Consider the following 27,510-nt stretch of genomic DNA (forward strand, 5'->3'; position numbering starts at 1 on the left):
CAACCCAGACAGATAGCAACTCTGTAGCTGCATGACTGGTGCGTAGAAAGAAAACATTGCATCATTTGTTGCTTTGCCAGTGTACTGCCGACAGTGTGTGCTTGAAACTATAGATGGAAGGGGTGCTTAACTTTTTCACCTCTGACAGGCAGGTGGCTGGGGGAGGGGGGTGCAGCGCCCCGCTAGCCTCGCTGTGAAGTACGCCTATGAAATCTGGCATATAATAATTTCCCTCCAATCACCGTACTTTCTCTGCTAACCCCTTTGGAAGCCGAAACTCTTGATGAATCAACATGAAACATGCATTCGCACGAAATAATCGAGAAGAAAACACATATTTCGCAAACTTATAACCAGCGATGTATTTCAAAACATAGGACAGTGTCGAATAATGATTTTTCGAGAGTGAGAAACAATGAAAGAATAAATATCTTTAGTTCACCTATTGTGGCTGCCGATACACTACTCAACAAAGTCAATAGAGGTGCGTAATAGAGCATCGCCATTCTCCTTGATCTGTCGCGTTCACCTGTGGGAAGAAACATTCCTAGGTGTGACAAATCGCTGACAGTGAGTGTCAGAATTCATTCGTATTTATAACAGATATAGGTACCTTTGAGATATAACACGTATGGATGCAAGTTGATGTGTTAGAACTTTAGAGTACTGCATCGAACGGAAATACTTTGTATATGGGATAAAGAAATAGGAAATTACCGTCTAAATCTATCAAACAATGAGAAATCTCTTATTACCATGTTGAGGGAACAACAGTGAAAAGCCAGGCAGGGCTATATACTCAGTCACAAGACTATTCTATCAATAAGCTTGCGACTGTCAGAGTATTTAATACCAGAAACCGATTCACAATGGCGAGCAAAGACGCTGCTACTCTACTGCAAACGCTGCTTCATACACTTTAATGCACAAGGTTTCAAGGCTCTACCACTGCTGATAAGTTGCTTATTTATGCTGTCAGAGCGATAAAAAGGTCTGTGCAGCAATTACCCATCGGTTGCCAGGCCATAACCCTCTCTGTGGCGGGGCCAGCGAGGTCACATTCTATATTCGAGAGCAATTAACTGATTTGAATCACCCTTCTTTGCTGCATTATGTCTTATCTGCCGTATGCGTTTATCAACAACAACGAATCCTTAGTGCCTGAATGAATATCTTTCGCAAAACGTACTTTGGAGATGACAGAACACAACTGGCAGTTGCCATAAGCACAATTGCCATAAATCTGTGCTTACCAAGCCGTTGCCTTATATGCTCAGAACCGGCAGTGAGCACCCTAAAAGTGTTACACGAGGAACGCCGAGGAGGCCGCTCATCCAGCTTACACTGGCTATGCTGTGAGTTCCGTGCACGTTCAGATTTGTTCTATATGCCAACTGTCATGACATGGAACGGTTCGTGATGTTCGGGCTCAAATTTTGCTAGTTACATTTTCATTATATTGCTCTGCGTGTAATGCGCGTCACAGCATGTTCAGACTGGTGTGGAACATGGTCTCACCAAGCTCATTGCTCTCACTTTACAAGCACAGACAAGAAAACACGCACACACACATGAGCCAAACATGAAGCACAGAGAAAGCAAGGACTGCATAATAAGGGCCTTTTAAAGCCGACGCCCAGTTAGCGGAGCAAGACGTTCTTGGCCGACCCAAGCTCATCCACTCAAGCGTCCAATGACTTAAGTGGCAACAAGTGACGTAGTGAGTTTACAAATGGCGCAGGATGGCGCGGAAATGTTCAGCGCCGGCATGCGACTGCTATATTGGAGACTGGAGCCTTGGTTCTGCGAGGCATTGGGCGTAGCGAACATCAGCGAACACCTTAATTGGATAGCGATGTAGTAGTGTTTCGAGTGGCATACGTGGGCTGCCGACTGTGCCGACCGCTGAACTAATAGCTTTGCTTGGGCTTAGTCGTTTACAGGTACGTTTCGTTTGCAGTTAAGTTTATGTTGCGGGAAGTGCCCGACACGACGTTATAGACCATTAAAAATGTCCTCGAACGCCTAACATTGCTCCAAGGGCGAGTAATGGAGTTGGCGAGAAAAAAAACGAGTGGCGGTTGAGTTCTTATTGCCTGCATACAGCTCTAATTGAGGAGACTTGCGTGAATTGTGGTGGGCACTATTTACGGCAGCTTTGCCTTAAATTCTTACCCAATTCCACAATATGTTTCCAGGCCGCTTTAAAATAAAGAACCACCTTCGCTTACCGTGATCTGGTCGAACTATGCACGCTGGTAGAGAGTAACATGACCCTCCGAATTTCATTTTTGCTACCTATATATACCCTACTTTGTACAAAGTAAGCTCTGACAAAATTAACGGAACTGCGTGCTACACAGGAGTTTGACGTCACTTATCACGACAGGAGTGGAGAATCCGGAATAAAAAAACATGATCAATAGCGAGAAATGTATACCCATTGTGGCACATAAAAATATTCCGAGTGTTTAATTTTAGCTTTCTTGCAAATAGAGCTGCATAGTTGGGGCAAACGGGAAGTCACCGAGAGAACACAGTGAATAAATTTAATCTTTTTGTATTAAACGGTAGAAATATCTCGCACACAGCAAGCTTTGCACGAATATTTTTGGTACAAACGGCCGCCGAATAAGGGTGACATGTTTCGCTTTTGTACTGCAGGAGCATTACAAACTCAAAACAACCAACTAAAGAGTACCACACCTATCCGGCTTACAGCGATAACCTGATACCTGTCGGCACTGGGATGCTTCTGGGCATGATGATCTCGAGTGTTGGCAGGGCTGGACCATAAAGCCTTGACAAGGGATTTCTTCTGTTTGGTCTCCATTCTGACCAATCACGATTTCCTCTGACTTATCAGGTCAAGGGCAACTTGTGCGAAACACAAGTGACAATTTGGATTTGCCTCTTTTATAACTATTGCAAACAATATAATAGGGACTTTAAAGTCTTTCAAGTCATTTTCAGAGCTAAGGCCTCTTTCGGAGCACATTTTCTTTTGAAAGAAATCTAATCGTAGCTATCGTTATTTCACTTCTTCACTTACTCGCGCAAACGCACAGGGCTTCACTTACTCGCGCTTGTGCTCGTAAGTCTCTTCTTGTATCTGTGTATTGACGCGAGTAAGTGAAGAATGAAGTCGTTCCAACTGGGCCGAATTCCAGTTTTGCTTTGTTATTTCTCGCACGTGCTTTCGATAGTCTGATGATCCGCGTTTTTTCACGATGCCATGGCGCATGAACCCTTGCCTTCAGGGAACGCCTCTTGATCTAGGAGGTTTTGGTTCTGAAGATACAGGTTGCCCCGGTCCCTATCAAAACTCTACTGCAACGGCAAATTACCGCACAGGAAAATGAAAAACACCGGTTCAGCGGCCCATCTTGCATCACTTTCGGAGTCAGAGCGGCGTTGGCGATGGAGAGGGTGTGCTCGCTAGGGTGCTAAAAGCCACGATTCCTGGAAACAATATTAATTAGAAGCTTACAGAAAAGAGAGAGAGAGAGAAATGTTTAATGAAAAGCTGGAGATGTTTGCCTGGCTATTCGCCTGGCATGCTACTCCAAGTGCTGGGTGCTGATGATTATGATATGTACATTGATAACCACATACACACACATAGACTACACTGTTTACAAAGTTTCGGCCAGGCTCGTGGCCTGCAAGAAAGTCAGCATCGTTTTCGTGGCGCGTAACGCACAGGTGCTGTTTTGCCATGCGCCCAGAATGTGCCGCAGTTCTAAACACGAGTCCCGTTGAAGGTGCAAGCCGCCTTCAGGGATTGTCTTTCTGGTGCGTACCGCCTGCATTCACTCAGAGCGTGTTTCAGGTCTTCTGAGAGGTTACATTGAACGCACAATGGAGACAAGAAAGCCAAGGAAAGTATAGGGGATGTTGTTTGTAGTAATAATTATGATATAAATGTGAAGAAAGTAAAGTTCACGAAAAGATAACCTGCCGCCGGCAGGGACCGACCCTCCGACCTTCGAATAACGCGCCTGATGCTCTACAATTGAGCTACGGCGGCAATCATCCTCCCGTCATTCCTATTGGGCATATATATATTTATAGGCATCTATACCTAGGAGTATTAGTCAACGCAGCTAATAGCCATGACGGCGAATATGGAACACTTTTTTTGCAAGCTGGCGTCAAGAAACACGTGATCTTTTTACGAGCTGGCAGCTGGCCAATAATACTTCGCGTACTATCTGAGGGCAGTCTGTCAGGACAAGAACCTCGCTATGAATTAACGAAAGAGGAATGTTCAGGGCTCGTTTTTCTTTGACAGACACAATATTAATTACAACTAATAGAAAATAAAGCCAAGGAAAGCATGGGGGACGTTATTTGTAGTAATTATTATGTAAATGTGAGCAAACACGGCAGCACGAATCCTGCGACCTTCGGACAGCTGCCAGATCGTAAAATGATCCCATGCTTCGTGGCGCCAGCAGGCAGATAGTGTTCTACACTCGCCGTCATGGCTGCTAGCGGTGCTGACTAACAGTGCTAGTTTTGGATACACAAATATGTCCCATAAAGTGCATGGGAGGATGACCGCTGCCGTAGCTCAGTGGTAGAGCATCCGACGCGTTATTCGAAGATTGTAGTTTGGGTCCCTGCAGGCGGCAAGTCATCTTTTCGTCCACTTTACTTTCTTGACATCTTCATCATAATTACTACAAATAATAACCCCCATGTTTTCCTTGGCTTTTTCTGTGTTAGTTCTAATTATTATTGTGTCTAGCAAAAAAACACAGCCCTTAACCCTTTCAGACGCCGCCTATGAAGAACTGTCTGTAAATATGTCAGATCGATGCAACGTTATTTCACGACACTTAGTGGTGCATTGCAAAAAAAGTCTCAGTTTCGCCGCAAGGGCAAAGACATGAATGCAATAGCAAGAACATAATGCTATACGAAGTGAGGCTCGCCAATAGATGCTCTCAGTTTGAACAGCGCTCCTGTTGCAAAGGCGGCCGAAGCAGCGAAGGAAACTAGCGTGCTTCAAGTGTCGAGCTGTGACACGTGATAGTTCGCGCTCATACTGTGTTTGTTCGTTTAGCGGCTTCCCTTGAGCTCGAGTGACTTTGGAACGCTCCGTAACATGAGCGCGCACATCACGGTGAAAGCTCGAAACACCCTCTTCCCCTCACCACGGGAAAACAGCGCGAGCAGACAGCGGAAGGGCAAGGTTCTCCCTGCGCAAATACAAGAAGAAGCGAGCGAGCTCTCCGACACATTTAAATGCGCCCGTCGCGCTCCTAGCGCCATCTCGCTGGTAATGAGAAACGCTTATAAGCGCCGGCCGTGTCTGAGTCCGTTCAGCGGTAAAGGGTGTGTATATAACGCTCGCCGTTAGCTACGTGGGGGATCTGCGTTTCGTGGCGCAGTGGTTAGCGCCACTCGCTGTGGAGCAAGAGGTCCCTGGTTCGATTCCGCACCTAGGAAGCATTTTTCTGAATTATTTTTTCTGGGAGCTTTTATATATCTATACATACTTATACATATACGGTGCATGACGGCGACGGCAAAATTCAGCCGAGACTGTCCATATAATTGCTATCGCAATAAAAATATTGTCATAAACGGTAATTTATGTAACTCATCCTAGTCAAACTTTAATTTAATTCCATTCATTTAACGTTATTATACTGTCAGCCCCATTTGGGCCATAACAGGGGTGGAAAAACAAACATACATACACAAAAATAGGTACTCCCTATACAAACAACTATAATACATAACAATGAATGAAAGGAATAGCCAAAGTACTTAGCTCTTGAGCACAGAAAATACGCATAATAAGAAAATAAGAAACTAATGTGCTCTGCATCTTAAAACACGACGTCATTTAAGTTTTTTAAAAAGGAAGGTACGCATTCCGACCAGCGAAATTCCGCAGCCTATTCCACTCACTGATCGCCCGCGGACAGACACTGAAATTGAAACAATCGTTCTGTGATCTGGGAGGAGGAATGTACATATTATGCCGGTGCCTTGATGTTTCGCATTATATATATATATATATATATATATATATATATATATATATATATATATATATATATATATATATATATATATATATATGTGTGTGTGTGTGTGTGTGTGTGTGTGTGTGTGTGTGTGTGTGTGTGTGTGTGTGTGTGTTCTTTTTCATTAGTCTATTTATACTTGTTCTTTAATTACTAAAAAGGAGCAATTTCAGCCTTTCATACTCTGTCCTTTTTGGGGAGGGGCATCGCTGGTATTTATTAAATATGAAACGTGACGCCAATCTTTGTATTATATCTAGCTTAGTGCGATTACTTGTTGTATACTGATCCCATTCCACTTTTGCGTAGTCCGTAATTGGCCGTACGAGAGCCTTGTAAGCCAAGCATTTGATTTCCGGGCTGCATGGTGCAGATTTCTCCGAAGTTTCCACAGTGCTCTGTTACCCTTAGCACAAACGAAGTCTACATGCAAATTCCATCGTAGATCGGAAGTTATCCATAAACCCAAATATTTGTGTTGTTCGACTCTGCCAAGCACATTATCGTTTATAGAGTACGTCCTATTTAGAATGCGTTTTTTCCTGGTTACGGTCATCGTTACTGATTTTGTGGCGTTTAGATCTATCTGCCAAATAGTGCGCCAGTTTTGTATTTTTTTGAGGCTTAGATTTAGTTCTGATTGATCAGTAGGAGATTTTACTTTTTTATTTATTGCGCAATTTTCTGCAAAAAGCTTTATGGGGACCGTAATATTTGTTCTTTTGTGGAGCAGTTAACAGAGCCAGTATAGTTACATTTTGCTGTTCTTGTTGCGATAACGAAAAACGTGTTTTGCAGTGGTGCATTGTAATCTTTTGTACATATATATTGTTTCTCATGCGTAGTTTTTCAAGTGTTTCGCTGTTGTGCGTATCGTCCCTCAAAATATTGTATTTCCTGAACTTTGTACCTAATTGGTTATCTGTGATGATGTATGCCCGCTTCCTGTATGGGTCTGCAGAAGACCTACAGTATTGTTAAATAAATAAATAAATAAAATAAATATCTTTAGGTAAATCGTTGACAAAAATCAATAACAGTAGTGGGCCCAAGACGCTGCCTTGGGGAACTCCAGAAATAAGATTAGCAAGGGCAGATTTTTTTGTGCTGACTTGAACGTACTGCTTGCGATTGGAGAAATGCGAGGAAAACGACGGCGTTAGGTCTTGGTTTTTAATTGCAATGTAGATGCGCTGAGCGAAATACACAAACGAGTAACGTAACAAGAGGACAGGATTAGTGGTTTTTAAAGATAGCGTTTATTTTTAACAAAAATTTAGCATGGGACACCTTATCGAAGGTTTTAGCAAAATGTGAAAGTATTATGTCAACCCGACCTTGCGAGTTAATTTCACAACAGATATCATGAGCAAGTTCAACATGCTGAGTAATAGTAGAGAGGCCTTTCGAAATCCATGTTGCTGTGAATATATTATGTTATGAACATTTGGATAAGCCAAAAGATGCTTGGAGACAATACGCTCGCGAATCTTGGAACAAGTGCTTGTGAGCGAGATGAGACGGAAGTTTTTGCAGTCGTTAGTAGTACCACCTTTGTGTATCGGTATGATCTTAGCAACCTTCCAAGCAGGGGCAAAGCAACCACTACTTTTGGATGGCTGGAAAATAATTGTCAAATACTTCGACACCCAAACGGCCTTCCTATATAAAAATTCATGTGCTAATCCGTCAGGTCATGCACCTTTCTTTTGGTCGATTTTAGGGAGCAGGTTGAATACTCCTGGTTCACTAATTGCTATTCCTTCTATGACTGGTGTGTCAGAAAAGTCGGTACTTGTCTTTCATCGCGGATAAGTACTGACGAAAAAAAGGCTATAAAACTTTCAGCACGTGTCTTCCAGCTTTCGCTGTGACTGTGCTGCGATTTCAGCGCAGGCCTGGTGTTTTTTAAATGCGAAGCATTTCTTAGCGAACTTCTGCGACTTTGAGCGTATCTATCTATCTATCTATCTATCTATCTATCTATCTATCTATCTATCTATCTATCTATCTATCTATCTATCTATCTATCTATCTATCTATCTATCTATCTATCTATCTATCTATCTAGTTTAACACTGTAAAAGCTATCTTTGAAGTTTTTAACTAGACGTCTCAAATCCTGGCTCATAATGTGAATGGTTTTCTTCCCTTCAGGGCAAGGTTTCTTTGAGTGAGCTTTCCCTTTTCGTTTCAGTTGCCTTTTAGCATGGATCACGTCACGCGTTATCCAAGGATCTTTCTTGGGTATCTTCCTTTGGCGTGTTGGAATAAACATTTGAATGCACTCAGTGACCACCTGTGAGAAATAATGCCTTAGTCTATATGTACCTGCGTTTGAATTTTGTATGAGAAAAAAAGTATTCAAATAGTTTTTTATTTATTTTATTCGCCCGATACCTGCGTTGCCTCAAAGGCATTATCGCAGCGGAGACATCTGTGGGGACATATGCTACATGTTTTATAGTGAAAAGCATAAAAAAATATGAAACAAGGTTAACATCAAGATAAACAAGGTGAAATGACAATAGGTTAGCATGTTCAAATGCAACATAAAGTTGAAACAAAAATAGCACAAATATACATTATTGTAAACACAATCGCGAATAAAAATTATGATTATCATATACAGAAACGTAGTCTTCCGGTACCAAGTTTGAATCTCGTACAGCTTGTGTAAAAAAAGACCGGAAAAAAAATGATTTGGGTTGCAACTGTATGCGTGTACTTTCTTGGAGTGGTCGTGCCTACTCTAAACATAGGATGGTTCCGACAGGTAGGTGCGGCTGTTAATGCCTGTTTGATTATAAAAAATACGGTGGAAAAATTTGAGCCTTAAGTTTTTTTTCTTCTGGCTGTTAAAATTTCTTAGTCCAACAATGCTTTTAATTCAGTGACACTTTGAGAAGCGCTGTAGTTACTGGAAACGAATCGTGCAGCCTGATTTTGAAGCTTTTCTATTGCTTTTATCAAATAGTCCTGGTAAGGGTCCCAGATCATAGAGCCATAATCTAGGATAGATCTAACATGTTTTTTACATGTTAGATCTATCCTAGTTTACGCCTTCATGATTTCTTTGACATTTTTAGACGCTGATTTGAAATTTCTGCGAATAAAAACAACATTTTACTTGCTTTAGGTACTGTGTGTTGGATATGTTCTTTCCATTTAAGTTTCGGCGTAAAGTACACCCCGAGGTATTTGCACTCTGGGACTGTTTTTATCGTTGTGCCTTCAATTGTGTATTTTGTTTGATGTTCCAATTTCTTCATTGAAAAGCGGATATGATTACATTTACTAATATTCAAGCTTTTCTGAAACAGAGCAGTCATCAGCAGCCGCGAAATTCAAAACTGTACTTTTGTAATCCTTATGCAACTTGGCGGACGCCGTATCTAAAGAAAACACAACCATCTTACGAACTGATATGCCCTCGATTACATTGCATGTTTTAACATTTCCCTCCAGTAGCGATGATACAAACACAAGGCCAAGAATAGAGGATACAGCCTTAAAAACACATGTGTAGCTAGACACAAATGGGCATAGATTAAAACAAAAAGCAATGTCCAAAGGATGCTCACAGTGTGCTACTTCGGTTCCTATAATATCACGCCAATCCCATTGAACGCCTGGTAAGTTGAAGTCAAGAAGCAAAATTATTTTGTCGTCATGGTGCATATTAGAATCCGTAAAACTTCTTAAGTCGGTCAGAGTCGTAGCAGGAGAACAGGGAGTCTGTACACAACTCCAATATACACAGGGTGATCATTTAATCGAATCTTTACTTATACGGCTTCAATATCACCAGCGTCTAGTAAAATTTGATACTTTATGTCTCTTCTATTCATAAGTGCTATCCCGCCTCCTTTCCCACCTCGGTCCTTTCTTATTAAGACGTAAACTGGAGCACACACTTGCACATCATGTACATTACAGTACAAACATGTCTCGGTGATTGCCAATATGTCAGGATCGTGTTCCAAAATTAAACTTTCAATTAAGTGAGTTCTCTTTAGCATGCTTCGGGCATTTAGGTTTGTGATGAAAAAGACAACCGGTTTGTGTCTTTCAGGTCATAGGTGGTTGGGTTTAGCAGAGGCTTTGCAATTGACCTTTTCCTTGGCATCGTCACCCCAGGTGTACAAAACATTGTTCACGAGAACTTTGTCATAAACCAGTCTAACTTTCCCTCCTTTCTTTCTATCTTCTAGGCTTGAAATCCACAAATTTCTCCGTATCTCAGTAACGCGCGTCGAGTAGTCCTCATGTTAATATGAGTGCCTTTTAGCTTCAAACATTTTTTTAATATCTTTACTTTCTCTCGATAGTCTGACACTCTAAGGACTACATGGCGGTTTTTGCCAGGAAGTTTCTTTCCCAGTCTATGTATTCTTTCTATTGAATTCAGTTTCTGGTTAAGAATGCAGCCAAATATATCGTTGTTTATTTTTTTTCAGTAAGTCGTCACCATTCTCAGGGCCTTCTCCTTTTACGCCTCTAACAATACGCTTGTTTCGTCTCGAACGGTTTTCTAGTTCGTCGACCTTACTGCACAGAGCACTCAGTTCAGTATCGCTCCTGCCGATTTCATTCTCACGCTTTAGTAGTTTAGAGTGCATACGTGAAGTGTATGCACTTCTCAAATTTCTTCTCAATGAATAATAATCTGTTCTGAACTTGAATCATAGCGGACTCAGATGTGGCCTGTGTCTCATCCAATTGCGAAATTTTAGACGAGATAATTTGGCGTTTCTAGCAGTTCCTTAAACATTGCATCCGTAATAGGTCCAGGATTTTGCTCGATATCTCTTGACAGTGAAAGCAACAGACCCGCTAGCGCAAAACAGTCACTTATGCAGTTTAGAATGATGTGTGGACACGGCAACACTACTAAGCAAGGATCATAACTACGGAAACCATATTTCCGGTCACCAACCTCCACGGGTAGAGGTACATTAGGTGACATCGTCGCGGCTTGCTTGCCGTGTCCACTGCCTAGGTGTCCCTTTTATAGCCGCTGACGTGGCGCTGGCGCGCTGGACTGGTGACGTCGTCATGCCACGTGTGTGTGCGCAGTAGAGGAGATGCTCGTGCTGCAGGCGTGGCGCTACCGGCGTATCAAAGATATCACCAGCAACGATACCCGTGCCGAGCTTGAACGGTGTGACGTAGATCAAACTGGCCCTTTCAAAACGCCGATGAGCCGTTCGACGAAAAAAAAGCCATCCCGTCAAAACCTGCGCGATTAGAGGTACATTTGGTGACATTGTCGCGGCTTGGTTGCCGTCTCCACTAGGCTTCAAATGCGGGACAAAGGTGTAGCAAAAGTACACAAAGGTGCAAATAAATATTTATTTATTCTGATGCCATTGATGTTCTGTTTTGACATAAATACAATGAAATATCAGGCTAGAAATACTAGAATAAAAATTATACTTTTCACATTGCTCGCAGGAAGCGGCACGTCGAGCGTAGTAGTGCCTTCAGCAAAAGTATCATATGCAACAGTACACTGCAAAATGAAGTTATATGAAAACAAATTTATTATGAAGGATGTTCAATTCATCCCAAGCTCGATATATCGCGCTCTTTCTTAGACCCCAGTTGATACAAATAGCAAGAACAATGGTGTACACAATTGTGTACATAGCGTGTCAAAAGGTTAAGGTTCCTCTTCTTTCGTACGATTCCTGGAATGTTCACTTGTAACTGCAAGCGCGGAATCGGACACAAGAACACGGAAATGCGAAAGGGGCCTTGCACTTGGGTTTAATGGCCGGGAAATAACTGCAAGTCTTCGTAAAATCTTAGGTGAGGGTAACCCACTACGTACCAAACCTGGTGGCGATATCAGTCGTTAAGCCTTATGCTGTAAACTTTATTGAACAAGTCGATCACCAGTAGAGCCGCTGACAACAGGAGGAAACATCACTCACCTCATTGTCGTAATTTTCGAAGCGGCGTACTGCCAACTATTGACAGCTTGCATGCAACCAAGGTAATCCGTTTTTCGTTTCAAAAAATTATTCCCTCTCGGTGCTCTTTCCAAACCATATTCATCTACCCGAGTTCAGCTAGCAAACCACTTTATAACACCTAGGTAGCTTCCGTATCTCCTTTTATGTCTTTCTCTCTCTCTCTCTCTCTCTCTCTCTGCATACCGCTCTCTAAATGTCCTATATAGAGTCGGCGTCCGAAGTTTACAGACCACTATAGGCCTGGTAAAGCTTTGCAAACTCTAGAAATTTGTGACTACATTCAGTTCAACTGCCCAGTACATGTTTGCACGTTTTACAACTGGCCGGAAATGTAATATTTGAGGCTGCCTGCCGAGGCAGTGGAAATATTCAATTTTAACGCGATAGCTTTATATAGCCTATTTCGCAGAAATTTTGGTGTCGGCTTTGGAGTTGTTGTCGGCGTTGGTGTCGGTGTCCTTGGTTGTGAGCGAAAAATCAGCGTTGTCCGTGACCACAAAAACGAAAAAGATGCCAATAAAATAATAATAAATATATTCAGTTCAAGCGAGAATGAAACCCAGTCATTCTGCGTGGCAAGCAGCTCCTCTACCACATAGCCAAGCCATTACATGAAATTGCTTCGGGTAAAAAAAACAGTGTATGAATGTCGTGTGGATGGAGGGGTCTTCTTAACGCATGTAATATTGCGTGACAGAAGCGTAGAATTGCGCCAGGCGTCAAAACATCTCAATTGCGCAACGAGTAGGTGTCTTAGAGGCCCCCCCATCAGAAAGGGCTTAGACATAATTATTCACCAGCAGCAGCAAAAGCATAAAAAAATGAGCAGCTACGTGGGCTCGAGTGTTGCCTTATGAACGCGTTGTGGGCCATGCGTCGATTCACAAAAAAGGAAAAATTGTGGCGTAGTGGTCATTTAACAACTGTACTGGCATTCTTGGATAGTTTGAAACGGCTAACTTTACGCGCACAGACGTTCGTTTCCTTGCGGCGCGGTTGACGCACGCAACGAGAACCGAAGACAGGCTAGCAATTGAGAAGGCGATGCACACGGCACCCGATTACACTATCGCGTCCTATTATTGAAGGCGAAGCTCAAGTGTCCTCCTAGTTTTCTTTAAATGCGCAGTATTTCTTCGAAAACATCAGTCACTTTGGCCATTTCTATCTATCTATCTATCTATCTATCTATCTATCTATCTATCTATCTATCTATCTATCTATCTATCTATCTATCTATCTAGCTGCCTACGACTGGGCGTTCTCCTGGTCGTCTCCATAACTTGTAGTAATACACCAAAATTGGCATAGCTGGGGATCAGTGTATGACGAACACGATTCACTGGTCATGAAATGAATAATGCAAAATACCTGTCGCGTACGTCACGAAACCCTTTCTCTAAGTCACGTGTGGCACATGCCCGCTATCAGAGTTTATGTAGTGCAGTTATAGTGGGTGCGTAGCGGGTTAAACACCACAGTAACAGCGAACACACTTATTGACGCGCCAGGAAACTGAAAATAATAATAACTGTTGGGGTGTTATGTCCCAAAACCACGATATGATTATGAGAGATGCCATAGCGAAGGGCTCCGGAAATTTTGATCATCTGGTGTTTTTTAACATGCACCGAGATCGCACAGTACACGGACATCTAGCATTTTGCCTTCATCAAAATGTGACCGCCGCGGCGCGGATAGAACCCGCGACCTTCGGGTCAGCAGCCGAGCACCGTAACCGCTACACTGAAGTGGAGGACACAAGCAAAGTGAGGGAGCTGAAGACGGAAAACCCCTGGAAGACGCTCAACTACCATCCACTCGATTACAAAAAAAAGTGCAGTGGCTAAGCTCGGCTAAGCCAGGATAGACGTAGCGTTAGCAAAGGTTCAGCTGATTATTACGAGCTTTCCAGATTGCCTAGGATTAGCTTGATTGTCATGCTTACTGCTGCTCTAATGACACACATTCGGCCACATCGTTCAGAACCGGTAGACCTGGCGGCATGGCTGGGTAACGATACCCATTGATAAGGCTAAAGAGCGGAATGTTCTGCTTAACGAGAAAGTTCTTGCACGTTGTACAAACCCGCGCCACGGTTTCACCCCACTCAGGCGCCGCCACTAAACTCAACGTTAAACGCATGGAACTACTTAGCGGCGTCAAGTCTTTCATATGCCATAGTCTTTCACACACGTCGCACACGTATCCAGACGGATTGTTTACGAAGTCCGTCTCGAAGGTCCGAGTCGCACTGGCGCTTTTGCTAAGTTTCACAGTATAGGCAGTCGATCGGCGAGCCGTGACGTCATGGACGGCGTCTTGTTGCTGCTGCAGAGGTGGTCGGGCAGGTCGCTCAGCATCCTGGCGACGCCGCTTTGCTAGACGTTCCTCCTTTTCCTCCAGTGTCTCCGCAGCACGTTTAGCCTTCCTCTGTTCATTCTTCGTACGCTGAACCGCCAATTGCCAGGCAGCTACTTCGGGATCCGATGACATAAGCTTCTCGGCTCTTCTGCGCCGTTGAGCAGCATTTGCGCTCTCCTTCTCCATGGCCTTACCCACCTGTAAACGCCAGCCAGAGGCGCTATCAAGCGGCACCAGCGCATTGTCAGACGGCGACTGCACAACCAAGGCGAATAGCTGCGCGCGTAATGGCTACGACGTCACCCCTTTCGAATGCGCAGAGCAGCAGCGGCGAGTCGCGCGCCGGCGCCAGTCTGTCTGCCCGGCTAGGGCAGACAGACTGGCGCTCTCCGCCACCAGACTGACGCTCTCCGCCACCAGCAGCGGCGAGCCGCGCGCGGCTGTGGCGGAGAGCGCGTGAGATGCCGGCTCCGCACTCATCCTCGCGCATGCGCAGCACGGCTCATGATCACCCACGCGAAATCGGCTCCGGCTAGGCAAGTGTAGCTAATGCTACAAAAGCCAGGGTCGTTGCTTCCCTACAATAAATCTCCCGAGAGAACCAGGCTTCTCATCATTACCGGTGACTCAACATTGACTTATGAAGAAGCAAAACGCCTGGTCCTTATAGTGGGTGAAAGACGGTTAGGACATGGACAGGGCATCAAAAGACCTCGCTTCCACGTCCAGGACAGGAGGCATCATACATCATTTCATCGTAAGAGGAATGCAAAATTTTCACCACCTCCACATACCTCGCACTTCACTACAGTTAGACCCCTCGCAGCCGCGATCATGAACGGCTCCAACAAGTCTGGTCCAGCTGCTGGTGCTCTCTGAACACGCTGATGATGACCTTGTTCAAGAACTGTGAAGAACCCCTTCTACAATTATACCTTCTGAAACGTGCGTGTGTTCTCCGTCATAACGGACAAGTATAAGCATAACCACTGTAACGCAACTGTGACAATGCAACTGTGACTGTAACGTACGTGCAGTGCGCCTGCGCGTGCCACTCGGCTAGGTACCATATGTCCACGGAAACTTTCCTGAATGAAGCTTAGTTGCGAGTAACACCTGTCCTGTGCATCTGTGTTCTTTCTTTGTCCTGTTGGGATTTGCGCTATCCAGTATTGAAGAATAAAGCACTACATATCAGCTTACCGCGTCTGGTGTTGGCAACACCTATGCTGCTGTTGGCACGGTTACGCAACTGTAAACAACATCTATCTATCTATCTATCTTTCTAGCCGCCTACGTCTGGGTGCTCTCGTGATCGCCTCCTTAACTTGGTGTAGACCAAGACTGGCATGGCAGGGTAACAGGATTTCAAAAATATAACTGTGGGGTCATCACATAAATAACGTAAACATCCTGTCGCGTACGTCGTCAAAACCTTTCATCCAGACACGTGTGGCACCTACCCGTTTACCACAGGCCGCGGTGTACGGGTATGCGCCACAGGTCAGTGACAGTTTATATCTGCACAGGAAAAGCGAGAACAGACATCGGTAATTTAAATGCTAGACCGTAAAGGAAAACCGGCATCGGATGCGCTGACCCGACCAATGGAAAGAATAAAAATTACACCATCTCCCGCTAAAGGGGCCCATGAGGCGATGCGAAGCCGGAGCACTTGCACGATCGCGTTCTGTTGGCGTTCGTTGGGCATGCTACCGACCTCGCGTCGTGGAATGCGAAGAGGGACGCTACGCGCGTCGTATCTTCCATCTAGCCTGGCCGTTAATTCTCACAGGGCGAGCGGGGAACGCGGTCGACAGGCGGGCGAGAGGGGGGTAGATTAGGAGAGGAGAGAGAATGGGAGGGGACGCGCATGCGCTCGATGTCATCGCGGCGTTGCGCAGGAGAGAATTTCGGCATGTCTAGCCCGCGTTTCAGAGGAAGAGTGGAAAGGGGGAGGGGAGAGGGAAAGTGGAGAGGGTAAGGGGAGAGGGAAAGTGGACAGGAGGTGTGTGTAGAGGGTATGCGCATGCGCAGTAAGGGCGGTCACGCCGCACACCACCACCACCACCACCACCACCGGATTGAGCTCCAACTTAGGATACTTCGCATCTAAAAATTAGGATCGCAGCTGGAATAGAACCCAAGCATTGTGCGTGGCAGTCTGGTATTGTAATCAGGTATCTACCACAGAGGCACGCCAGGTCTATAAACTCCTTTGTAAAAACAGCCTCTGCAGGCGTAATGTCGGTGCAACGTCAGTTGTGGTTGTGGTGCTGGCTATCTAATTTTACAAGAAAGCAAAAAACTATATATATGTACACCTGCGATGCAGGCATCATATCAGATTAACGTCTCTGGTACCAGTGTTGGCTACGTTTTTATAGAAGTCTAATAAACATTACATTTGTATTCCTGTGATTCTGCAAGCTATATTGAAGCATTGCTAAACCCCGAAGAATTGCACTAACGAAAGTTACGCATGATATTCACATTATTGCCCCTTAAACCACATTTAGTTTCGGGGATACTGACGTATGTACTCTAACGAGAGGGCTGACGTTACGTCGCACCATAACTTACCCTTTAAACGCCAGTGTTGTCGACAGGCCTGCTAAGTACACGATGTGCAGACAGCTACTACACTTACCAAATACACGTCGATCCATCTTTTAGCGCTTCAAACCATAAAACCATGAAATACAGCATAGAAGTACTCGCTGACTGCTTCGCATGAAACCGATTCCCACAACGCGTGGAATCCGCCGAATTTTTCTTTTATACATTGCAGGCTAACGGGATAGCACGTGTCACAGAAAATCCAGTGCCGACTTCAGTGCGCATGAGCGAAATCTCCATGATGGATGCGTGTGGAGTAAAAGTCAGTGTCGCGAAATCTAGCCTATGCGTTGTGCATCGCAGTGAAGTGCTTTACCACAGAACTACGCCATAGAAAAAGGACCCTACACAGGCGTCATGTCGGGCGAGAAATCACGTTCACATATGCAACAGCCCGCGGCAAATGCGTAAAATAATACCAGGCGTCCCGCCATATGAAGCAATAAGAGGGTGGTTTAGCCATAAAGCTGCTCGCCCATTACAAAGGGCTCATGCATAAGTAATCATCATCAGCAGCAACTGGGATAATTTTTGCAGGTGGAACGATTCTTCAAGGTGACCATCGTCATGACGTCACCAATGACGCATCACATGAGTACCGTGGTTATCTTTGAGTCTTCCGTTTGAAGTCAAGGCCAAGCGCCGGGCCTCGAGCAGTCTAGCGGGTCGTGACTTAGGTGGATCGTGTGCCCGAAAGCAAATGGCCGTTGAGAAAAATAATTTGAAAAAAACCCTCATCGTGGTCATCACCCCCTTTCATGATCTCCTTTAGTCGTCCCAATCTCAGTCCTTACTTTCATCATCCACCTAACTCATCATCTCATCGTCTCTCATCTCTCTCGATCGTGGTCTCACCGCCGCTTTTCGTAGGCCCCTACTCCGCCCTTCCATGGCACCAAACGAGTTGACACAGGTTACGGGACATATTTCTTTCCACTCAGCATGTGTCGATCCGAAAACCACCTTCGGAGCCCATAGCAATGCGAAACCATCTCTTAAGGCAAAGTGGATCAAGCAAAAAACACAAGCTCATCATCGAGAGAGGGCAGCGGGCAAACTTTCTGTCAACGCGTAAAGTATAGTATAGGCGGCCACGAATTTTGACATTCCGACAAAGCACGCCGTCTCTAATGTTCCACACGCAGTGTTTTGAGCGTTGCGCAGAAAAGCCTCTGGCCGCCCTCATCGCCACAGTTTCCATGGGGCTGGCGACCAGATATTTCAAAGTTTGCTTCAACACTGCCATCTGCCGTAGAGTTCCCCGCGGTCGCCGCTTCTTTTCTGCGAACGCCGCAGGCGGTCACACACAGAAGGCGTGATAGCGAGCCTCCGGGAGCTGCGGAGACAGTAGCCCTGCTGTCCGGATTGTCAGTCCGGCCGTGGCCCGGCCTAGCACAGGGTGACAGCGGCGTTGCAAAAATGAAGTCAACAAATGGGACTTTGCTACCCCATGCCACCCCACCGAAGGGCGCGAAGGCGCTTCGCCACTGCAGTGACCGCAGACCAGAGACTCCGCCACCAGATCCCGGTGTCTGCGCGGCATTATGAACTCCGATACATACGGAGAACCTACGATTACACTAAAGGTAACATGGAATTTCACAGTGTGGGCAGCCTGCTATACTGTTGCCTAAATGTGCGCATGTTCTTCTCTATTCACTCATAGCGTGATGTCAACTGCGTGTGAACCATGTGTAAGGTATAGGGATCGTCCTAATAAGACTGATAATCTCACCATCATGTTATTCAATGAGAAGGGTGAGAGACCAATATTTTATGTTTTTCTAAATTCTGCTTAGCTATTTGCATGCTGGTGTTGACGTAAGGGTGTTTCAGAAACCGCAGTCTCTTTCACGTGGAAATATTTGCATTAGAAAAAGTACTATCATATGCCATGCAGCCTTTGTCAAGTAGTTTTTTCGGTGTATACTTTTTTGACTCTGACAAAAGACACGATCTATTGGACGTTGTAAGTATTATGCAAGGTAGGCCGGGGGAAGAGATTTGTAAGACATATAAACACATTTAAAAAGTACACATATTACAAAGTATAATTAAATTTCGCATAACACGGTAACCACAAAGTTCCTCCACCCCATTTGTAGGCTTCCGTTATGAATGTTAATTTCACCGTTATCTATAACATATTTGTATAATCCCGATAAAGCCATCCTCCATTTCAACACTTTAAGGGTATCCGCATCACCACGTAGCAGTCGAATTAGATATTGCCCCAGAACAGAGAGAATGGTAGGAGGAACTAGTACATGTATATGATTCAAAGAAGAGTAAATTTGTGCTAACATGTCGAATGAACCGAACTGCGCTTTTCACAACGTAAATAAGTATGACTTCAGGTATCAATATCGTTCATTAGCCGAAATATATTTCACCTGAAATTGTTTCTTACATTAGTTACGATATATCGAAATTATGGTGTAATTTGTTGAGTTAATTAGGACACGTAGTAACTATGAACAAAGTTTACCTCCTATCTAATGCCGCAGTTGAAAGGAGAATTATATCTGTGCATTATTTCTCATTTTATCTTGCCACCGTTATAGTAATTTTTTGTTTTCGGCCAGAGTTTTGGAGTTTTCACTTCCTTTATTCGAAGTTTCTTAATTTCGAAACATCTGGCTGCTTACACGGTTCTTATGAAGCAATGTTCACTATGTGTGAAAAGTAATGACCATTTACGCATAAGTAATTCACATCAAGCGATAATTAGGCGTAATTAAGACCTTTTAGAGAAAGCAAAGCGTTGTGTGTAGTGCGCGAGAAAGCGAAGGTGGCCTTTAACATTTCTTTCACTGGGGATTCATCGTGAAATCACTGTGGACATTCATTCAGTCGTTACAAGATGTATATGTTCGAGTGCTGACCCATGGATCTGTCTACGTTGAATCGCGAGCGCTCATCACCGCGGCGAACACTCGATGAGCGAGCGTCTGGGCTGCCGAGGGCAATGGCAGCCAATTTCCAGGCGATCACAAAGCACAGGCGAGCTGACGCCCAAGCCGGCCTTCTCGGTGCATTGCGTGCGTGCGATATACAACAAAGATGTTGATGATGAAAAAAAACATTTATTATAAAAAGAAAAAGAAACAAAGTTTGCGGGTCGAAGCATAATCCCGCTACATGGTCGGCGTCCCTAGTCCGGGACACCGCATGACGAGGCCCTATCTCGCGCCTGAGTCCGTTGCCGGCATTGCCGCACGCAACAGGTACGGCAGAATATGATCACTTATTTGTGAAAAAATCCAGCGCCGATTTCTGCCCAGAGTCAGATTGAAATCATGGATCCGACAGGCCTACTCTCTTTTCGGCCACCATTACCAGCCGGTGACTACAAACTGCAGTAACTACGCCGCAGATATAAAGCGCGGCGTCGCGACGGGTCCGGACCAGCTCCAGACTTCACTGGCTCGGCGAAACGTCAAACAAGCACCACACGCTCGTCCACGCATGCGTGTATATCTAAGGCACCACGGCGTAGTTCCCAGATCGTATAGCCAGGCCCGTAGCCAGGGGGTGGGCAGGGAGCACGCCCCCCCCCCCCCGAAATGTTGATGACACTTGGTGATTTATCGAAACTAAATCATGAAAATAGGCGTTTTTCTCAAATAGTCGAGGCTTTCAGCGAGTGCCCCGACCCCCTGAAAAAGATTCCTGGCTACGGGCCTGCGTCTAGCTCTCCGAGTGCGACACAACGCCAACACGCCACCTCGAGCACAAGTGGGAAGACTGACCCATGAGCGAGAAGGACGGTTAGTTCCCTTGACAACGGCTTGCACATGGATTACATATCCCGCGCGGTTGATCCCTTTACAGAGTAACTGCTTTGCATACGGTACGCATCCGTCTGCAGTTGCTCATCAACGGTCAATCCGTTAATCGCGCGCACCTATTGGGCTGCGTCACTCCTATTTTAGGTAATTTTGCCTTAGATTATACACAGAATTAAAGTACATCTGTGTAGCTACTTCATTCTTCGTGTGCGCTTTCTAGGGATCTTGTCCTGGTGCCATCGGTTGCCAGCCAGATATATGAATGCCAGACAGCTTTCCGCAGGTGACCCCCATTTACGAGTGATTGGTGAGTGGTAAAAATTTTGGCACAAGCAGTATATTGACTCTTCTGGTATATTTGGCAAGATAGGACGCGCCGTTCCTAGATTTCCATGTTTAGCGCATTCTGTCACGCAATGGCAGCAGATGCGTATTGACTTTGCGTTCTATTCCCGACTCTTTCGCTCGTGTGACCAAGGCGGCACAAAGTGAAAACACGCAAAAGCTACATATTCAGCATGTATGCCAGTCACTCACCCGCGAAATGATACCCCACACACATTGGCGACACAGAACACGATATATCTTCTCAACCGACAGTCTTAGAAGAGCGGGCTGCACATATTATGGGATGCAAATAATAAGCACAACGTATAAAACCTCCCAAATGCAGCGAAACTGTCGAAGCTTGCTGTATTCGTCTAGTTTCAATTCCGACTGCCTTACCTATATTTTCGATACGTTGAGCAATAGGTCAATGAAGTATATTAGTCCTACCGAAAGAGCAAACGAACATTAACAAAACGGTACGCCAGCCAAGAAAGTTCCAGAAAAACGCTAATAACACATATGGCATAACACTGAACATATGTGGTGATAACTCAATTGCAATAAAAAGAACAGAAAATTGCACACGCATTTATTGACACAAAGTTTTGTTATTACTCACATTTCCTCTAGATTGCCTATAATGGCTGTTAGTTGAGTGAAGTATTGCCTAAAATGAAATCACAATCAATGTTAGCATGCCCGACATGGCAAGAAGCCATGTCGGGCATGCTACGGGCAAGTCCGACTATGGGCATGTCGAGAAAGTCCGACAATGGGCTGAAATGTGGCCTGTGATTGCGCATGCCTGAACATTGTTTGCGTGTTCCCTTTGTCGTTCACGCAGTGTCCCGTCTGCCCTATGTACACGCAACCACATGACAGTGGTATGCTGTATACTACGCCCTGGTCACATGGCTCCTACGTCTTCCTGTGCTTCCCTTCGCATCGAGTTTCCACCTGGTCATTGTTGACGCGCCTCCACATCATGCGTCCTTTCAGGGGGCCAGAACATACCACCTGTATGCCTTGGCGCTTAGCTATCTTCACGTTGTGGCTAATACCCTGGACACAGGAGAATCACTTCAATTTGGTGCTGTGGGTTCTCATCCTCAGATTCTTGTGTTTTTGTGGCCCTTAATTTTTTTGAGTACTGAGAAGCTTATGGCTCTGATGAAGTGGGTGGGATAGCCAGCTTCGTGTAGACTTGTGACCTGACACTGGAAACTGTGTCCCATTTGATGCAGGCACGACTTCGATAAGGCCGCTAGTAGAGCCGAGAACGCCAGTCCCCTGGTGACATTCTTTGAGTGACATGAATATGCCGGGAAAAAGCTCCGGCTTGGCCTGGGTTCATATGTCCAACATACATGTTCAGACCCGAATATCCAGACGAGGTCCAAGACCATAAGTCCGTTTTCTGAAGGCTTCCCGACTGTGAAGATGAAGTCCGCACAGGCCTCGGCCTCACTGAATATTTTTACGATTTCTTTTTCGGTGGCACACCTAGGTTTTGTTGAGTCATCAGCGCATAGTACAAGATAGTCAACTACAGAGCCGCCCGCTCCTACCACATGACGCTGGTCGAGGGGATTCTGAATCTTCCTATCGCAGGCGGCAATGAACACCTTCGACACTTATGGTGCCACCCGAGAACCAATGCAGATTCCACTCTTGCACGTACGTGCTTTTTTTTCATGAGAACTCTGCATGCAAGGCTCACCATACAACGGCATGAACTCGATCAGTTGCAAACTATTCCTATAAACGCTACGTCAATAAAGAAGACGCCTTCCCAGTGCTCTGTCATCTATGTGCGCAAACGAAGCGACAGCATAACGTAAATGAATAGAAGGCATTATGCAAATAAATGTATTCTTTCCAGCTGCTATTTAGAGCCACTACCACAATGATCGGTGCTATGCCATCTTCTCATTCGTTCGGCGCAAGACACTTTCAGGCAATTCCAGTCAGTCTTTTTATGTCTTTAAGTGTTTCATTCGGTGATTGGGGGCGTAATAATGCTCTGTTTAGTTCGTCCACGTCATTATCGCGTCAGGAGTTTCCAAGGTATTATGACTCCGCGAGACAGCAGCCGACATAAGCGCAGACAGAAAGCCTCTGAGCAATCGCGAAGGCATTGCGAAAAAAATGTGCAGTATGAAAAAGAAATTATTTTTATAACATGCGCTGCCTAATAGGATTAGCAGTCATTATGCTGTAGGAAGTCTTCGTGGCGTTCGTTGCATCACGTTACATACAGGCACTTTGTGCATGACCGGGAATGTTCCGATGAGCGTCAAATCACGAATACGCAACAGAAAGAAAGTTGAACAAATTTACCTCACTCGAGCTCAGATCGGCAAAGCAAGCTGGAGACGGCACCGCTTGTGTTTGCCCGCTTATCGGGAGGGAAGGTAGATAGGGAAACAGGGGGCACTCCTAATCCCCCTAATTCCATAAGTATACAGTAGGAGCTAAAAGCATGGCACTTGGGATTTCAATACCCGCTGTCTCTACTTCGTTTGTCCCCAAAGGACAGCTCGCTCCTGCACAAAGAAACCCTCCGGCGCTCCACGCGTGCACTCATTCCTCCGCGTGGATCGGACCTTCCAGGCGGTCTAACTTGCCGAGAGGAGGTTGCGCTCAGGAGGATTCGTGTGGGCGCCGCGTTGACTCCTGCCATCCGGGCTGCATGGACATCCGGTGCACAGCCTCCACCAACGACATGCCCCTTCTGCGTTGCTCCAGCCACAAAGGCGACGATCAATCACCTACTTGGGACCTGTCCGGGCCTTCACAAGGCTCGCACCTGCCACCTACGAGGCCTTGACTACCACCCGGTCGACCACCTGACTTAACGCCCTGGACGCACGGGTTTTTGCATCGACCGCTCCTGGCCTTTATCAGCGAAACTGAACTCTTTCTTTTTATTTAACTTATGCCGTAGGGCATACTGGCGCCAATAAAAAAATTGTAGGCCTTCATGATTTCATTCATCTTCCTCAATGTTCTTTCCGCTAAATTACATTGACTGAGTCTGCATAGTTTATATCAAACTTTCACAATCAGGAAATGGTGCGAGGCTTAATTTATTCTTTCATATTCCATTTTTCCTTGTCGAGCGCTACGTTTCGTTAGGATAGCTCTGATTTCGTGGCATTAGGTTCATATTAAATTTTTCAATCTTATTGTATTTGAAACACTGAACTGAAATTCTTGTTTCTGCTATATTTGCAAGATTAAATAACTTTACAGTGGCAAAGAATGAGAGCACGGGAAAGGAGCAGACACTATGAGCGCGGCTCTTATGCAGTGTCCTCGTTCTTTCGAGCTGTGAAGTTAATCGATCATGTCTTACAAACTTGTCCCCGCTTTCATGCTTCCACGAAATATTAGTGTGTATGCAAGCTCGCACGGGGCTCGTGAAAGATTATCGGCATCTGAATGTCACCGCGCCGACTAATTGGCAATAGCCATGTCTAATTCTTGAAGCTTAAGGCTCCAGCGTACCAGTCGTCCTTGTTGATCTTTTGAGTTTGTCAGTGAACCTCTAGAGTGATGGTCGCTGAGAAGATTAAAAGAGTGGATGTACAAATACGGGTGATATTTTGCAACCACCGACACATCTACAACGCCCTTCATTCCATGACGCAAAAATTCTATTCTGGGCGCGCCAGGGTTCTGATTTCATAAGCGATTACTCGTTCGATGCTATCTTGCCATTGCACGAGTATATTAGCTCGAAGGAGAGCTTGCTTGAGCATGTTGGTAAGGAGGGAAAACAGCGCGAATTTTTGGACGAACACAAAAGGGAGACAGACGACGACAGGCGCTATCGTCGTCTGTCTCCCTTTTGTGTTCGTCCAAAAAATTGCGCTGTTTTCCCTCCTTACGAACATGCCCAAGCATGCTCTCTAGCATTTTCGTAATTCATGCTTCACTTTCTTTGCGCACAAACGAAAAAACACGAAAAACGACGCGGACACAGCGCTGTGTCTGCGTCGCTTTCCGTCCTTGTCCGTTTGTATGCTAAGAAAGTGAAATATATGTGTTCTTATACCAACATTGCTGGCGTCGGTGTGAACTGCAGTTGGAGTGCCTTAGTCAAAGCGCCCCATGACTGGCGGCTTTTGGAAGTCTTCCGTAACTCATTGAATGCCTTTTGCTGTTCGTGTCAACGGCGACGCAATGCGTGGACAGTTCTCAATGTAACGTCGGTAATAGGCTAAGTCTGAAAACCGTTTGACTGCCTTTTTGCCATAAGGCGTAACAAAACTTTTCAATGGCAGCTATTTTTAGGGGAGGGGGCAGGAAGGGCAACTTGATCGCCTTCACTGCTGACAACGTGCCCCACAAGAAAAGCAGCTCTTCGAAGCCAAAGTGGCATATTTCCAACTTGAGCGTTCGCTGAGTGACCATACTGCTTGAAAAACCGCATGCAGTCGCCTCACGTGCTCGTGATATGTTGCCGACATTGCAATCACATCTTCCAAACATACTATAGTAGGATAGAGCTTAACCAATCCGACGAAGCACCGACCAGATGACCGAGGCGCGACAGCCGATCGCCACCGCAACTAAAGAAATTGTCCCGCTCGGGCACTCGGCAATGTTCTCCGAAGGCGGGGCCACCAGGCGCCCGGCTCATGACATCAGTCTAGAGTGCGCGCCCATTTGTGCAAATTTGTGTGCATCCGCTTTTGAGGAAGAAATTCCGCAGAGTTCTAAAGTTGTACCCAGCAATGGTGAAGTCCACCCACATCTTGACTTGAATGTCCACACAGGAACTATACGCGGCTGCGCCAATTTGTAATAATACACGTTGGGCTAGGCTATGGTGTCAGCCATGTTCTTTATTTAGAACACCCTCATCTTCCTCGTCTTCCCTCCGTCCTTCTCTAACTTCTTCACCACGTCCACGTACAAGGCACACTTGCCATTTGAGCCCTGACAGTACGCCGTCTATTACCCGCTGAAGATTTGCCAGTGTGGAATATAAGCAGAAATGAAGTACCTTAATTTTAACGTCGTCAGGTATCACGAAAGTTGTTTTCTCTTGATCGAGGAAAATAACTTGGCACGCCGCAATCTATCAAGGAAATCATGTCTGCGAGGCTGTGGATAAATGTCTTTTTCGATGACCAGACTGAGCTTGCGGTGCTCAACGCAGGAACATAAGCTGCAGTCTTTTTTCTTGAATAATACTATAGACCTTATGCAAAATTGCTGCCATCTGTCGGAGGTTTGACGAAGCTACCGATTCGGCGTCATGTTGGAGACTTGTGTCCCAATCGTATTCCTATCACTGCTATAACTTCTTGCTTGTATCTGCTTTGATAGTCGGCAATCGCTGCATGAAAACGACAGACGAGCCTGTACACATTACTTGCATTTCCTAGTTTTTAGATGCGAAGCAGCTCTTTGACTCACGTGTGTAACGCCGTACGTTGCGTACGTCCGTACGAATGCGCCGCAACGCGTTCCCCTCGCCGTAGGTGTTGGAGCGTTGCCAAGTAGGTCGCGCCACAGCTTTGCGTTGACGTCACGCGCCCCTCGCACGCTTCCCTTGCAGTTGCGCGCTGACGTCACTCTCTCCCTCACCCGCAGCATGCTCGCTGTAGCGCCCGCAGCTGCCGGCTGCTCCGCCCGCTCGCAACACCTCTGAACGTGTCACTTCTCTCTCGCTTCACCCGTGGTAGTCAGGGCGAAACGGGCGCCTGCTCCGGTCCAGCGCCCATGTCTCGACTCTGAAGAAACAAGGACTACGAGGTCTTGCAAACCCTTTAATGAAACTTACACGAAACCCAACCCGCCTCCCGTGTCTTTGCGTTTCAAACAAACGTTTACACGAGTAAACGCTACACCGAGTTTCACTTCAAATCGTTCTTCCAGCACCCGCGTCGACGCCAGTTTCAACCGGGTCAACGCCGTGCGCACCGCTGCTGCTTCGCATCCCATTAGGGTTCCCTTCGGGGAGATGGTCCAAGTTTTTTACGTTGACAATTATTACGTGTGAAGAACTGCCTCGCAACGCGAAGACGGTACAAGTTTGTCACCGAGGCGCAGGTAAGTCCGCCGTCGTTGAGAATGGAGCTTTGCACTTGGTTATAAATTTCCTCTGTTTTCAGTGTAGCGAATGAAGCTTTGTTAGTTATCGGAATATCATGCGTGTAATGCAGGATGGTTGGGAGGAGGCATTAGCGCGCGACTTGGCTGGGCGCAGCGATGTAATAGTAAAAAAAACATTTATTGCTTATATAACGTTTCTGGGCAAGTGGGTGGGGTCCTCAGTCCAGGGCTCCACTGGCCTTTGCGGCTCGCTGGGCTTGGTCGAGCAGAGACAGCTGGCTCTCCCGATCCTTGCTAGCAAGCCAGCTCTCC

The 27,510-nt window shown here is 45.7% G+C and overlaps 1 protein-coding gene across 4 annotated transcripts in view; it reads right to left on the reverse strand.

Moving 5' to 3' along the window:
- The window catches only part of LOC119402223 (uncharacterized), a 310,187-nt gene that overhangs the window by 106,571 nt on the left and 176,106 nt on the right, over positions 1 to 27,510 (reverse strand). For all 4 annotated transcript variants that reach the window (XM_037669356.2, XM_037669352.2, XM_037669353.2 and 1 more), the window contains exon 9: positions 443 to 529. In XM_037669356.2, coding sequence (XP_037525284.2) covers positions 443 to 529 — 87 coding nt within the window. The remainder of the gene's footprint in view (positions 1 to 442; positions 530 to 27,510) is intronic.

This window comes from Rhipicephalus sanguineus, chromosome 8, assembly GCF_013339695.2.
Source record: "Rhipicephalus sanguineus isolate Rsan-2018 chromosome 8, BIME_Rsan_1.4, whole genome shotgun sequence".
NCBI lineage: Eukaryota > Metazoa > Arthropoda > Arachnida > Ixodida > Ixodidae > Rhipicephalus > Rhipicephalus sanguineus.